Source organism: Osmerus eperlanus, chromosome 15 (genome assembly GCF_963692335.1).
Source record: "Osmerus eperlanus chromosome 15, fOsmEpe2.1, whole genome shotgun sequence".
Lineage (NCBI taxonomy): Eukaryota > Metazoa > Chordata > Actinopteri > Osmeriformes > Osmeridae > Osmerus > Osmerus eperlanus.
In genome coordinates, this window is record NC_085032.1 from 11,559,994 (window position 1) to 11,575,067 (window position 15,074).

General features: G+C 49.6%; 2 protein-coding genes across 2 annotated transcripts in view; one reads left to right on the top strand and one right to left on the bottom strand.

Annotated features, from left to right (window-relative positions):
- Positions 1-167: 167 nt before the first annotated feature.
- Positions 168-2,586, top strand: eef1a1l3 (eukaryotic translation elongation factor 1 alpha 1, like 3). The gene is made up of 7 exons (XM_062480058.1): positions 168-368; positions 453-632; positions 724-1,020; positions 1,106-1,254; positions 1,348-1,606; positions 1,702-1,936; positions 2,260-2,586. Exons 1-7 carry the CDS (start codon positions 225-227, stop codon positions 2,364-2,366), a joined length of 1,371 nt encoding a protein of 456 aa, XP_062336042.1. The 5' UTR covers positions 168-224; the 3' UTR covers positions 2,367-2,586.
- A 62-nt stretch (positions 2,587-2,648) lies between these two features.
- Positions 2,649-15,074, bottom strand: part of asap1b (ArfGAP with SH3 domain, ankyrin repeat and PH domain 1b) — a 35,733-nt gene continuing 23,307 nt past the window's right edge. Inside the window, 17 exon segments of the mRNA XM_062480057.1 lie at positions 2,649-4,366; positions 4,661-4,783; positions 4,975-5,501; positions 5,680-5,744; positions 5,881-5,959; positions 6,611-6,763; positions 8,687-8,912; positions 9,065-9,172; positions 9,610-9,677; positions 9,834-9,949; positions 10,649-10,734; positions 12,239-12,425; positions 12,531-12,586; positions 12,588-12,623; positions 12,859-12,904; positions 12,906-12,990; positions 14,257-14,426. Coding sequence (XP_062336041.1) covers positions 4,292-4,366; positions 4,661-4,783; positions 4,975-5,501; positions 5,680-5,744; positions 5,881-5,959; positions 6,611-6,763; positions 8,687-8,912; positions 9,065-9,172; positions 9,610-9,677; positions 9,834-9,949; positions 10,649-10,734; positions 12,239-12,425; positions 12,531-12,586; positions 12,588-12,623; positions 12,859-12,904; positions 12,906-12,990; positions 14,257-14,426 — 2,206 coding nt within the window. The 3' untranslated portion in view covers positions 2,649-4,291.

Below are 15,074 nucleotides of genomic sequence, written 5' to 3' on the forward strand. Positions count from 1 at the left end.
GTAGTTAATTCTGATACAACAGCTAAAATCACCAAATGACTAGCAGAAACATAATTTAGAACGCTCTGTGAACCATTTTCACCTGATTTTAATTAGTCTACCAATCACCTACTCCTGATTTCAATTAACAATTAATGATCAGCTATAAAGGCTAAACAAATGAGCTTCTACTCCAGACCATTTCAAATCAAGCTAACATTCAGCGTCTTATCAAGTTTAATAAAATGGGAAAAGACAAAACCCACATTAATGTGGTGATCATAGGCCATGTCGACAGCGGAAAGTCTACAACCACCGGACACCTCGTTTACAAATGCGGTGGCGTAGACCCACGAACGATTGAGAAATTTGAGAAGGCTGCAGCCCAGGTAAGAAACTGGCACGAAGGCGTGGCACTAGATTAATCAATTTTAAATTATTGAATTCAACTTAGTTATTTCTTTTCTCATTAGATGGGCAAGAGCTCCTTCAAATACGCTTGGGTTTTGGACAAACTGAAAGCTGAAAGGGAACGAGGTATCACCATTGACATTTCTTTACTTAAGTTCAACACTCAGAAATACACTATAACGATAATTGATGCTCCTGGCCATCGGGACTTCATCAAGAACATGATTACCGGGACGTCACAGGTTAGTACATGCTTGCAGAACAGGTTAACCTTCGGTTTAAAGGTAAAAGGATCAGTTATAAGTCTTAACATGAGCTGACATTTTATTACAGGCTGATGTTGCAGTTTTGGTTGTCTCCGCTGCCAAAGGCGAGTTCGAAGCTGGCATCTCGAGGAACGGCCAGACCAGAGAGCATGCTTTGCTTGCATACACCCTTGGCGTAAAGCAAGTGATCGTCTGCGTGAATAAGATGGACCTGACGGAACCGCCCTACAGCCAGAAGCGTTACGATGAGGTGGTCCGCAGCGTGTCAATGTTCCTCAAGAAGATTGGCTATGATCCCTCCTCGGTCCCTTTTGTTCCCGTTTCAGGATGGACTGGGGAAAACATGCTCACCCCGTCTCAAAAGGTAAATATTAAGTGACTCGTTTTCAAAGCCATCTTTACTTAACTTTGATTAGGTTACCCTAATCAAACATTTAACATATGTCTAGATGTCCTGGTTTAAAGGATGGAAAGTGAGAAGGAAGGAGGGCAACGCAAATGGGAAAACTCTGCTGGAGGTTCTTGACTCTGTCCACCCCCCAGTACGCTCGGCCACCAAACCCTTGCGCCTACCCCTGCAAGATGTCTACAAAATTGGAGGAAAGTTAAATTTCAATTTGAAGTTGTAGTGAATTATTACGGTCTCTTCATACCATGCCATACCAGTTAACTTACTGTTGTCATCTGTTGCAGGAGTGGGCACTGTTCCAGTGGGTAAGATTGAAACAGGAGTCCTGAAGCCTGGCATGGTGTTGACCTTCTCCCCAGCTAAGCTTACTGCGGAGGTCAAGTCCATCGAGATGCACCACCAGGGTCTGGAGACGGCGCTGCCAGGCCACAACGTGGGCTTCAACATCAAGAACGTGTCGGTGAAGAACCTTCGGCGCGGCGATGTGGCCGGCAACGCCGTGCACGACCCTCCCTCGGATGTCAGCAGTTTTGTGGCGCAGGTTGGCATGGCAACTATACCCAAGAGGGTGGGGAGTGGCATGGACTGTACTCAACTGTAGGTGAAATCCATTAACTCTTGTTCTTCCTTCCTCAGGTGATTATACTGAACCACCCTGGTAAGATCAAGACGGGCTACTCGCCTGTTCTGGACTGCCACACAACCCATGTGACCTGCCGCTTTGCCGAGCTGCAGGAGAAGCTGGACCGGCGCACAGGAAGGAAGCTGGAAGACTCCCCACAGGTCCTCGTGTCTGGGGATGCTGCCACCATCAGGATGGTCCCCAACAGACCTCTCTGTGTGGAGAGCTTCTTTGCCTTTCCCCCGCTAGGTAACGTTAACTAGATGGCTGAGCGGTTAGGGAATCGGGCTATTAATCAGAAGGTTGCCGGTTCGATTCCCGAAACAGACGTTGTCCTTTGGCAAGGCACTTCACCCTATTTGCCTCAGGGAGAATGTCCCTGTACTTACTAAGTCGCTCTGGATAAGGGCGTCTGCTAAATGACTAAATGTAACTAACATTGGTAACTGAGGAAGTAGTCTTATTGGGTGGATATGCATAAGGTGTCCCATTTAGTTTGACAGTTGCATGTTTGAGCCACCCTTTCCCATGGAACTGCAGAGGGACTAACTTGTTCCTCGTCTTCCCTTCAGGCCGGTTTGCTGCCAGGGACCTAAAGCAGACGGTGGCTGTGGGAATAATCAAGTCTGTGGAGAAGGACCAAGGATCAAAGAAGCTTGCAAGAAAAGCCCAGTCTTAAAATGAATTACTTTATTTATCAGTCTGCTGGTATGAAAAAGCGATGATGAATCTTTAAGTTAAGTATTTATATAATTTTAGTGTTGCAACACAAAAGTACTTTGTTTAGTTTTTTGGCTGAAGTGGCTTTTTAGATGGGTCTGTAAGGACTTGGTAAAATTAATATCCTATTTGTTAGGTTAAGACTGAAGAGCTTTAAAATAAAAATCCTTTGACTTGAATTGTCGTTGACGCGTCTGAAGTCTTGGTTCATTAGTCTTGTAAATGAAGTGACAACACTGGGTAATAACAACAAAACACTTTTATTAATACAATGGAATGGACATGGGTCCCATTTACATGGAGACTGCAAGTTAGTGAAGTGGAGACTACTACATGAATCCAGTTACCTAGTCTTGGGACTGGGTGTACATAGGATGTTAAGACTCGATCTTCAAAAGTCTTTGTATTACATTTAGGATTCAATGCATCCACCAACTGGCTTGTTACAGTGAACTCCAGTTCCCACGGCATCAATGTGTACTTTCTTACGTTTCAAGTTAATTTATAAATGAGTGGCATAAACCTGTGACTGGGACCAGGGGCTGGAGTGGTGGTTGTACATTGGAAAACCTCAACAGGCCTTCTGAGAAACACCATTGCTGAGATCAACCTTGTTGAGCATCCTTTATGGAAAGTAGTGGCTATCTGCGCAGGACAACCTGCCTGCTCTAAACAGTGGTTCTTGAAACCCTGAGATGAGGCCTAAAGCTGGGTTCAAGTACAACCGTGCTGAGATTCTCAGGCATTTCTATAACTGATTTTGGTAGCTGCTGCCTTTTAAAAAAATGCCTCCATTTTGAAACCTTGTTACCAAAGGGTCAAAATGAAGATGGGGTGGACATTCTAAAACCTTGCCTGGTCTCAGCCTGGTGGTGTCCTGATCCCACCTATAAGCCACGTTCTTCTCCCTTCCAGTCATTATTACACCATGCAGACAGTACTCACAACAGCGCAGGGTTAACTGTGGTCCCACAGCACTGAGACTGTGTGAAGCAGGAGGACTACTAGTGACCTGTGATGTCACACACGGTCTGATATTCCATTGCACAGAAGCTGCAGGTGTGGATAGTCAAATAGAAACCCTAATACATGTACAATTAGCAAGAACAAGAAATACATTTAATGAATATATAGTTCATCCTTAGATGAGGGTTTATTGAGGATTCGGTTGGAGTCATGAGGGTGTGACCTAGGATGGGAGCGTGCCTCCTCTGTAACATCTAGGGGGTTGAGCTCAGATCCAGGACAAGGTGGAGGACTAGTTACCTGACCCATTTCATATTCCATCTCATATTTGGCTTTTTCCAGAAATGCACTGTAAGCAGATGGTAATGGAGTTTCATGGATGACCAGTCAAATCAATACAGGTTAAGTCCAAAAACACCACTGCCCAAAACACTTGGTTATACGGCAGGCAAAGAACATGGAACATGTAACATAGTTTTACATGTTTTGTACAATAAAACATGTATGCTCTCACACACACACACTCACGCACAAATATATATACATACATATATACACAGTAACAGCATTAATGGGAGACTTTACGGTAAGTGCTAGGTGTGTAGAGAGGCTAGACTGCAGCCAGGCTATAGGATTAAGATAATACTGCAAGAAGGAGAGTAAAAACATTCTATTAACAACAAGGATGTGCTCAGCCACCCGTGGCTACAAGAGCCTACATGGGGGAGTTCTTTTCTTCTCTGTGTTTTCTTTAGAACGCTTGTTTCACGTCAGGGTTTTGTTACAGTAGCTATTTACAGGGCTTCTAGCAAGAGGGGGTGAATGGGCGGGGCTGTCGGAGAGAAGGGAGGGAGACTTCTTTAGTGCAGGCCTGTCTGGCTGTCAGTCAGGCTGTCAGTCAGGCTGTCAGTCAGGCTGTCAGTCACTCAGGATATGGACAAAGGACATGGGGAACACCCCTTTCCTCTCCGGGTGTCCTTCAACGTGGCCAATCTGGAGTAAAAGAAGGAGAAGGGGTGAGAGAGTGTGTCAGTGAGAAAGCGAGAGCAGCACTGTGTACTGATTAGCTACAGGATACTGAGGACCGAAGCTGTAAATGCCGGTTCAGAACCAACAGCAGTTCTAGAACCTCCGAACCATCTTTACATACGGTAAAGAATACCGAATAACACGTCGAGGCGGAAGCTAGGCATGAATCAAACACAATGTGGAACTTGTAGGGCTTCCGAGAAGTGTTCGTGCTGTTGCCGTTTGCTGTTGTGAGAGGTTTGTCAGGAGCGTACTCACCCACCACTCCTGGTCCTCTTCCCCAGTCACGATGATTACCTCTCCCTCCAGGAACGTCAGCTCATCATCATTGTCAGCCTGACAGTCATAGATGGTCTTCACCCGCCTGGTTTTGGTCTTACCCTGGATAAGCACATGTGCATATCACACAGGCGCGCACACACACAAACCACGTAAGAATGTCAATAGAGAAAGGCAAAGTGTGCAATTGCAGTGTGTGTTAATGTGCAATGGAGAGACAGAGTGAGAAAGGCACAGACGTAGAGAGATGTAGGGAGAAAGAGAGAGGCAGAAAAGGCCAAAGAGACATTTACCGTGTTGATCTTCCTGGGTAAGGGCACAGGTGTTTCTGCAGCACCCACTGGGCTCCCATTGGTGTCTTCGCTGGACTGTGGGGAGGGGCTTCCCGGGTCTGCTTGCTGATTGGGTACCGGCGTTTCTGGAGGATGTGGCTTGGGGGCCGGCTCTACGGGCGGGGCCCTGGGACTGACCTCTCCAGACCCAGGCTTAGGGGGGGGCACCTCGGAGAGCTGGGGCTTCGGGGGGAGGTCTTTGAGCTGGGGCTTGGGGGGCAGGTCACCTAGCTGGGGTTTGGGAGGGAGGTCAGACAGTTGGGGCTTAGGGGGCAGTTCTCCAGGCTTAGGGGGCAGTTCTGAGGGCTGTGGCTTAGGGGGCAGTTCTGAGGGCTGTGGCTTGGGGGGCAGGTCGCTGAGCTGGGGCTTGTCAGGCAGGGGGGATTTCTGGGGGGGGTCGGCTCCTGGGGGGGACTTCTGGAACACCTCTGGGGGCAGGCTGGGCTTGTCCATAGATGGGTGAATAGTGTCAATTTTACGCAGGGCCACTGGAGAGAGGAGAAGGTAAGTTTACTTTCAATGTATTCACCCCTACTTTGATTTGTGTGTGTGTGTGTGTGTGTGTTCAGGACACGACTAAACAAAATGAATGTTTGCACAGCATTAGGTGATAATGAGAGTTGTGCTACACTGATGCAGAGAGGGAGAGAGAGGGAAAGACTCTACCTTTCTGAGGTAGTTTGGGTAGAACCCTTGGACCAAGAGTCGACTTTGTATTACTTGCAGTAGTGCTGAAAACACACGTTCAACAGAAGGAAGAATGAAAAAGTCAACCAGCAATAAAAAGGACTTTACACTGTGTATTTTACACATCTTTATCTACTCATCATTACAGCAATTAATCAAAGCCTCTGGTCACGGCAGTACCTTTGCTGCTGGGGAATGCCCTCAAACTTGTTGGATGCAAGAGACATCCTGTTTCCTGGCGGAGGGGTGGAGTCACTTCCTGCGATGTCGAGAGAAACGTGAGGCGTGGATAAAAACCCTTAACCCCGTAAATATTTCCAAACCAAGCAGATCACATGATCAGGGAGAGGGCGGGGAGGGTGGGGGGGGGGGGGCATCAGGCTGAGCTTTCTGTTAGGCACCAAACAGAGTAACCATGGGAACCTGGTCGTTAGGAATGGGACCAGACTGACCAGAAACATTTACTGGTTGTGTTAGCTATTGGGAAATGGTGTTGTTTCTCACAAACAACCGTCACACCATATAGGGAAGAAACAAACAATGACACTAGTTCACACAACATTAAAACAACATTCAAATGTAGTTTACTGTCCAAACAGGGTGGCCTGCCGACTCTAATAAACCAGTCTATGACAATTGTTTGGAGTACAGTATGTTCAGCTATTGCTAAGCCTACATCTTAGCACTACAGATCCAAACCTGGGCTTGTGGGCAGGACCAGACAGGCTTTACTGTCAAATGTGGTATTCAATGTATTCACACCAAAGCCAAAGACTGTGTCCTGCACTTCATGAACACTACTTTTGATTTCCTTCTCCTGATGTGTTATTCTACTGTATCATCCGATTTATCATCAGGTCTGCGAAGGGGGCTTGTATCTGCTGGGGCGGGTGTGGGCCTCTGGACTCACCCCCGTGGGAGCCCCCCCTGCTGTGTGACAGAGGGCTGGGCGGGTCAGAGAGGGTGCGTTTGTGACCGGGGGGAGGCGGGGGGGGCCTCTTCTTAGACAGGGTGGAGCTTCCGCCCAGGGTGAGGGTGGAGGGAGGGCCGGACGAGGGAGGAGCTGGAGGGGTGACACGCACACACAGACACACACACACATTGACACACACAAACAATAATAGCACATGAGATGAAAGGACAGACAGGGGTCACTCATCCCATCCCCTTGGACACCAACGAGGAGGGACGGGTTTTTTTGTTGGGGTGTTGGGGGGATGAGGGGGGAGGGGAGGGAGGAGTCTGGCCGTCATCCTTGGGTCCGACAGAAGGAGACATTCACCCCCACAACCAAGACAACAACAAGGGAGAGACACAACAGGAACACCTGGACAGATACGGCCGACACAGGCCGGCATGGGAAACGTGGTGCATACGTTTCCCTGTGTCGTTGATGGCGAGTCAGGGAGTTCTGGTTAGTAGGTCTCTAGTGAAAGGTTCTTGTCAGATTCCTAGTGTCCCAAAGGTCACCACAGAATCATCCCAAAGAGGTAGGGAGGCTGGAGAACAGCTAAGAGAAAGCTCAGCCAGGAGAGAGGCAGCAATGGTCACACTTTCCAGCTCAGGAGGTGGTGGTTGCCTGTATCAAGCCTGATTCAAACACAACACACAGAGCAGTGGTAAGGAACCACACTTATTCTACCAACCCACTGTTAGCTAGGTGAAGGCCCCCCCTGGCTTCCCACGGTCTGTCCCCTTGAGCCGGAGAGTGAAGCACCACAGAGGGAGGGGTGTACATGAGGTGTACAGGCAGAGGGGGGAGGGGGGGGGAGAATCTAAAAAGGGGATATTCACGGATGTATGGTCGAGTGCCCGCCAGAGTGGCGTAGTGCGAGTGAGAGCCGAGGAATGCCAAGTGTGGCGCTGAAAAAGGAGAGGGAACAAAAAAGAGAGAGGGAAAGAGAGGAAGAGCGATGAAGAGTGTGGGAGGAAAATCGGTGCCAGTCTCTGCCAGAAACTCTCCCACGCTACGAAGCGCAACATGAAGTCTTAATCAGCGATAGGCAACGAAAGATAAGAGAAATGGCACAAAGCTAGGCGGCGGGAGCAGGATTATCTCCCTCAGGATAGGAGTGCGGCCCGGCCCTAGCGCTCCCACTAACTCGTTTCATATCCTCCAGCTATTCATTTACATGCGACTATGTGCTGCTGTGTGCAGTTCCCAGCGAATTGAAATGTGTATGTGTGGGTTGCAGTGTAAGGCTGGTTTGAAGGGGGGGGGGGGCTGTTATTGTTAATCAAGGTTCTGTCTTCGCAGCAGGACGCTCTCGGGCGGTTGTTTGTAAAACCTGTCAGAGATAATGAGGAAGTGCTCACGTTTTACATAATGAAGCATCTACATTGTCAAGCTCTTATCTGTTCTGTATACACCCACCCTTTTACACACCTCCCTTACCCACCCACCCTCCCTCTCACCTTACCTTCCTCTGCTCTCCCCCTCCCTCCCCCCCCCTCCCCCCCTCCCTCCCTCCCTCCCTCCCCCTTCCCTCCGCCCTCCTTCCTCCCTGGCTCCCGTCCTATACACTCCCCTGCCCTGCAGTCATCTTTTCCTGGAGGTTTCTTGTGTACGCAGCAACCGTCTCCACACTCTCCTATCCACGCATTGACAAATTACATTCCTCTTCTGGGCATGCATGTGTGTGTGTTCTGTCTGCGGTTGTGTATGAGAGTGTGCGCACGCCCATGTGTGAGTTCGTAGCAACTTGACTGAACGCCATTGACATCACTGTTGTACCTCTACATAGAACAAACATCATCAATTACACATCCTGCTGGTTATACAAATAATACCAAGAAGCTGACCACACGCTGCAGCCAAACTTGACTTCTATATCATTTGCATCATGGCGTAGACATTTGGATGGAACATTAATGCAAATCCCAAAATTGGTCCAACATGATACTGTTACAGTATGAGTCATGTCACGTTAGACAATGCAAATGCAAATTAGATCAGTGTGTTGGGTGGTGCGTGTGTGTGTTTCACCTTTTCCCTGGTTTCTGGGGGGCAGAGGAGGGGCGTCGGCCACGGGGGAGGAAGTGAGGTCGGTGGAGGCGCTGTACATCTGATTGGTGAAGGCAGTGTAGGAGAGGCGCTGCTTGTCACGGTGGCCAGCGAAGCCCGGCAGAGACAGCTTGTCATGAGGGGACAGGCTGGACGAGTGGCAGAAACTCTGGGGCCTGGGAGAGCGGTCCTTCTTTATGGGACTGGGCTGGAGAGAGAGAGGGAGAGAGAGAGCGAGAGAGAAAGAAAGAGATAGAGAGAAAGAGAGAGAGAGGGACGGTGTTTGGTCATATGTTGGGTACATCTCCCTGTGTGGAGGCTGTGCTCAGGTTAGAAACGAAGGTCAAGGTTCAGTCTCACCTTGTCGTCCAGGTCGTCATCACTCTCGTCCATCTCCTCCAGCCGCAGGCTCCACTCGTACTCCACATGGATGTGCGGGTAGAACTTGCCCTCAGCGGCCTGCACAAGCTGAGGCGCGCACACACACACATTTAGAGGTGATAATGGAGAGCAGTGGTAATCATAGCAGTGTTCTCAGCTTGCTGGATGCAGAGCTGGTCTGCTGCCACCCAGTGGTGGTGCACTGCCATTACACTGGTTAAGTGGCCACCACCAACACCTGGTCGAGGGGTGACATCAATGACCAGTAATGAGGCAATCATGAAATGTTGCCATCACACTCAAGTGCTTACTGTTTACTTAGCGTTTGTGTGAAATGATTGGGAGGACACAAGTGTTGTCAACGATGCCACTCTTTACATAATGTCAGTCTAATAAATGGATGACAGAATATAAAGCTATTATCCAAGTCTATAATTGGAGTTGGAATTATAATTAATGAATGTTTTCATATCAAAATCTACAGATGGTGCATGCTAGTACACGTTCCACAGTGAGATACGTACTCCCTCCTCGCACTGACTGTTCCTCAGTCGCCTGGCAACATCCAGCGCAGTCTCTCCGTTCTGATTGGCTGGAAGGAGGAGGTACACTTCAACATTCCAGTCTGACGTACCAAGCAATCGAGGTACGTTTGATTCGCCTCACAGTTGGCGCAGATCCATGGGCTTAATTCCAAGGAGTGACCTAAATCAAGGCGGTGTCTGAGGTAGGATGCAGGACTACTCACTGATGTCAGTGGCTGGCTTGCCCCTCAGCAGCAATTTGAGACACTCGTGCTTCTCGTACATGCAGCAGTAATGCAGGGCGGTGTTCCCCCACTCAGTCTGCTTATCCAGGTTACCACTGAAGCACACACACACACACACAGGTTAGAGCATGAGTGCTAACCCTGAGCCCATGCAGGTAAACCTGTCAAGAGTGCTCTCTAATTCCACACTGTAGCCTCCAGCAACACACTGACCCTTAAATACACATCTGTATTTCCACCTGAAAAAACCCACTTCACACCAACTCTGACTGGCCTCTATTCCAACACCCCTAGTCCCCAAATAACTACAGAAATGGCATACATTATGATGATTGGGCATGACATTGTGCAAGCATGACTTATTTAATGAGCAGCCTCCCAGTAGCAACCTGTCTCTACACCCATCTGCCAGTACCAGCCTCTAAAACTTCCTCCACATCCATCTCCTGGTAACAGCCTCCATAACTGCCTCTATCTTCTATAGTAAAGAGGGAAAAGAGGAGAGGAATACATTAAGAACACAGAATAAGTGCGTGACCCAGTTCTGTTAGCCTTGTGGGAATCTGAGCTTTGAGCTCATCTTCCTTCTTATCCCCCTCTCTTTCTCTCTCTATTTCTCAATTTCTATTTCTCAATTTCCCATTCTATATGTGTGTTATCTCTTCCTTTCTGTCTTTCATTCTTCACTTCTCTCTTTTCTCATTTGGATACATCTACGGCTAATCGTGGTAATACCATGACATGGATGAGGAAGAGACGGGGAGAGAGTCGTTGATCTGATGGGCTCACGTTACCTGTTCTGCACCAGGAAGTCCACCAGGTGCAGAGAAGTCTGGTCGGCCGTGCGCACAGAGTAATGGAGGGCTGTCTCTCCCACCTCCTGCAGGGGGCGATCACACACATCACACGCTCACCAAGAGCAGCAGCATCCATTCTCTCCCCCCTCTGTCTCTCCCTTTCTGTGTCTGTCTCTCTTTCCCCCTCTCTATCTCTCTATCTCTTCTTTCTTTCTCTCCTTTTCTCTCTGCCTCTATTTGTCTCCTCTCTGTTGCTGTAGCTCTCTCTCTCTCTCTCTCTCTCTCTCTCTCTCTCTCTCTCTCTCTCTCTCTCTCTCTCTCTCTCTCTCTCTCTCTCTCTCTCTCTCTCTCTCTCTCTCTCTCATCTCTCTCTCTCTCTCTCTCTCTCTCTCTCTCCTCTCTCTCCTTCTCTCTCTCTCTCTTCTCTCTCTCTCTCTCTCTCTCTCTCTCTCTCTCTCTCTCCCCTCTCTCCCCTCTCTCTCCCCCTCTCTCCCCCCTCTCTCTCCCCTCTCTCTTCCCCTCTCTCTCCCCCTCTCTCTCTCACACACACACACTTTCTCCGTCATATTGTTCTCATCTCAGTTTCTTGTGTTTCTCCCCCACTCCCCCCCCCCCCCCCCCGCCCCCCGTCCTTACCCCCGTCCTAACCCAAACACTAGGCACACGACTGTAAACAACTGCGGAGAAACAAAATGGCTTCTAAAAATAACATCTCCCAAGCAGCCCTGAGCAAAGTCATGAGCTTGATTCCAACATTTCTGTAATTGGGGAGATTAGAGTGTTCTAATTGGCGCAGCTGCATCTGACACACTGATTCAACACAGACTTCCACCCCCAAAATGGCTGCAAGTTACTGTTGGTTACCACCCTTGAAGTGGAAAAGTGACTATATATCCTTAAAGTGAAACCAGACATTAGTTTCAGGTTTGGGTTTAATTGTGAGGCCAAGAAGTTCCAGGACTCCAGGAACTTGGACAAACCATAATGGCCAAGATGTCATAACGCTGGCAGATCCTTAGCTGTCCAGTAATCATCCTGGCTGTCTGTGTACAGGGAGTGGTTATATCCCCCTGACATGACATGCTGGATCAGATAGCGGTGAGTCAGCTTCAAAGCTCTAATCTGCACACACACAGTGAGTCATCACACACAAGCACACATTCAGCAAGATTTTTCGGCCCCAGGGGTCTGGCATCTGACACCACTTTATCACAGCCACTGTACCTCTGGCTAACTAAACAACTATTAGAAAAGTCCCAGGAAGGACGCGGTCGACACACACTTTTAGAAGTGGATCCGAGAGGTATTCATTCATCCTGCCTTCATGAGGAAACTCCAAATCCCTACTGAAGCCCCGCTTTCATCAGGACTGTAGGCAGACACAGAGGGGAGGGGCTGGCGTACTGTACACAGACACAGAGGGGAGGGGCTGGCGTACTGTAGGCAGACACAGAGGGGAGGGGCTGGCGTACTGTAGGCAGACACAGAGGGGAGGGGCTGGCGTACTGTAGGCAGACACAGAGGGGAGGGGCTGGCGTACTGCGGCGAGACACAGCCGTGGTGGGTCGTCTGGGAGGTCACACTCACCGGCCCCGCCTCTGGGAGGGGCTCCATAAGCTCCACCCCCTCGGCGTACACCTGGATGAGGGAGAGCAGGTCGCGGGACTTGACCGCCTCACACAGCTCGCTCATCTTGGCCGAGGCTGACGTGCACGTCTTGCGTGCAAACTTGTGGTCCATGTACTTAGCGTTGATGAACTCCTTCCTAACTGTCCTGTAGTGGGGGGGGGGGATGCTTCAGTGGACTGACAGAGACCACGGCTACATGTAGGAAGTGTTTGCCGGTTCGAGGCACTTGTTTGTGAAGCTGCGTACGTACATGTCACTGGCAGGGGATGGCTTTGGGGAGGGCTGGGGAGGGTTTCCCTCCATGATCTACATTGAAACTACTGTTCCCCACGTTCTTGGCCAGCTGGAGAGAAACAGAGGGAGGGAGAGAGAGAGAGAGAGAAAGGGGGGAGGGAAAAGAGAAAGCGAGAAAGAAAGAGCAAAAGAAAAACGCTGCATTAGTATGGATCACAAACAACAGAATCTGAATGGCGATTGGCCATGTTGGCTCTTGGACCAAAAAACAAAACAAAAACAAAAGATGAAATGGACAAATCAAAAACATCAACCAAGAACATGAGTTCTGCCTCTCCCCTCACCAAGAGCTCGGAGGTGCCTAGCTTGTCCAGCTCCATGGACTGGATGGGAGATGTGCACGCCCATCTCCCTGTGGATGCCTGAGCACTCAATGCAAGTCAGAATCCCCAGGTTGGTGGACAGCCACTTGGGATCTACAAACAGAAAACAAAGAGAGAGAGCGAGAGAGAGAGACAGACAGGAAGAGATAGAATGGAACGAGAAAGAGGAAGGGAACGAGAAACAGAAAGAGAGCGAGAGGTTGTGAGCGACCAGGGTCTGGGTATCTGGGTAACCCCAATCTATTCATTCATAATGTGGTGTCACTGGAAGCTGCCAGACAGACAGACAGACAGACAGACAGACAGACACCCCGTGCACTTGGCCAGACAGACAGACAGACCACTCACAGGCCCTACAGACGGCACTGCAGGTGGAGCTGACAGTTCTGTGCCAGACAGGCAGACAACTCATGAGTCACAAACTCAGGATAACCAGACCTGGGCAGCCACAAGGTCAGGGATTGCCAACACAAACAGTGACATGTTTTCATCTGAAGCTGTTAATGATCACACTACTGATGTGTTGAATTAGCTCCATCTCTGGTAGGGAGCTTGTGGGAATGATATAACAACATGATGTAATGATGTTGTTTCTCTGTAATAGCCTGTTCCTTTTTTTATTGTTTGTTCTCTCCCCGTGGGTGTGTGTGTGCTTTTGTGCTAAGAGGGGCAGATGGGTGATTAGCTAAGGTGTGTGTGTGTGTGTGTGTGTATGTGTGTGTGTGAGAGAGAGAGAGAGAGAGAGAGAGAGAGATAGAGAGACCAAAGGCCAGGGTGCCTCTGGTCCTAGGAGTGCTGACTCTCCACTTCCACATGAGGGGGAGCTCAGTGTCAGGACGGAGGCCCTGCTTCCTGAATGCCAACACAGCCACAATCACACACACACCTTGAAGCCGCTTGTTAGCTAGCTGGAGGGGGGGGGGGGGGGGGGGGGGGGGGGGGGGGGGGGGGGGGTAGAGAACAGCCATGAAGCAAAAATCCCTATATGGTAGGGGGGGGGGGGGGTGTAGAGAGTAAAGAACAGCCAGGAGGATGTAGCGACAGTTGGAGGGCTGGCAGGGTCTGCTTGGCTGACGGACGTCCTTGAAGATGAAGAGGATGATGATGATGGAGAGGCTGGGGTGAAGCTCAGAGCAGACCTTGCTGAAGCGGGGCTGTTGTCTCCCGGCGTGACAAGGTGAACGAGTGGTGAGCAAGCACAGTGGAACCGGAACACTTTACAGACACACAGCTACAGGGACACCGACACACACACACGCATTCACTCCATATATTTCTGTCTCGATTTTATACAGACACACACTCACCATCTCCCTGTTGCCTTGACACAGACACACACAGACACACACACTTGTGTACCTGAAGCTCCACAGTCGCAGCACAGTTCGTTGCCAGGCATGCGCAGCACGTCCTCGATGATGGCCTTGGTGAGATCCTGCACGCCGTCCTCCTCCGCCCCCGCGCTCTGCTCCCCTCGGAACGCCATGTTCAACGCCTCCTCCTTGCTGTTGGTCAGCACCGAGATCCAGCTACACAAGCCGACACATACACAAACACATCTGGTATCTAGATGTTTTTTTGTTGTTGTTGTTTTTACACAGATAATGCTGCCTATCACCACTACCATCTATTTTGCTATAGGGGACTAAAAAGGGTTTTTCTTGATATAGCCTAAGCATAGTTACTTCAGTTCACACAGACAATCTTTAAAAACTTCACTAGGCCCCAGGATGTCATAGGCTACTAAGGCCACAGTTAACCATCATCCACACTCACACACACACACACACTTTACAAGTCAGACAGGCAGGAAGTAACTGGCCTTCAAACATGAGTCAACACTGCTGGAAGTACCTCCCCAGCAGTTCACCCCACCGCACAAACACACAATCTCTTTCTCTCTTTCACACCCACACACACACAAACACTTTCTCTCTTTCTCTCTGACACACACACACATCTCTGGCTCTTGCTAACTTCCCAGGCCTGGATGCAGTCCTGATGCTCCTCAGCCCTCGCAGCCCTACAAGCACCCATGTGTGTGGGCCTGTTTGTCCAAACCTGTCTGTTACTGTGCATGAGCGTGTTCATATATGTGTGTGTGTGTGTTCAGGGGAAACAAGGGTGTGTGGTTACAGGGACCTCGCTTCTTGGCAACCACAAGTCAGCGGCCTGTA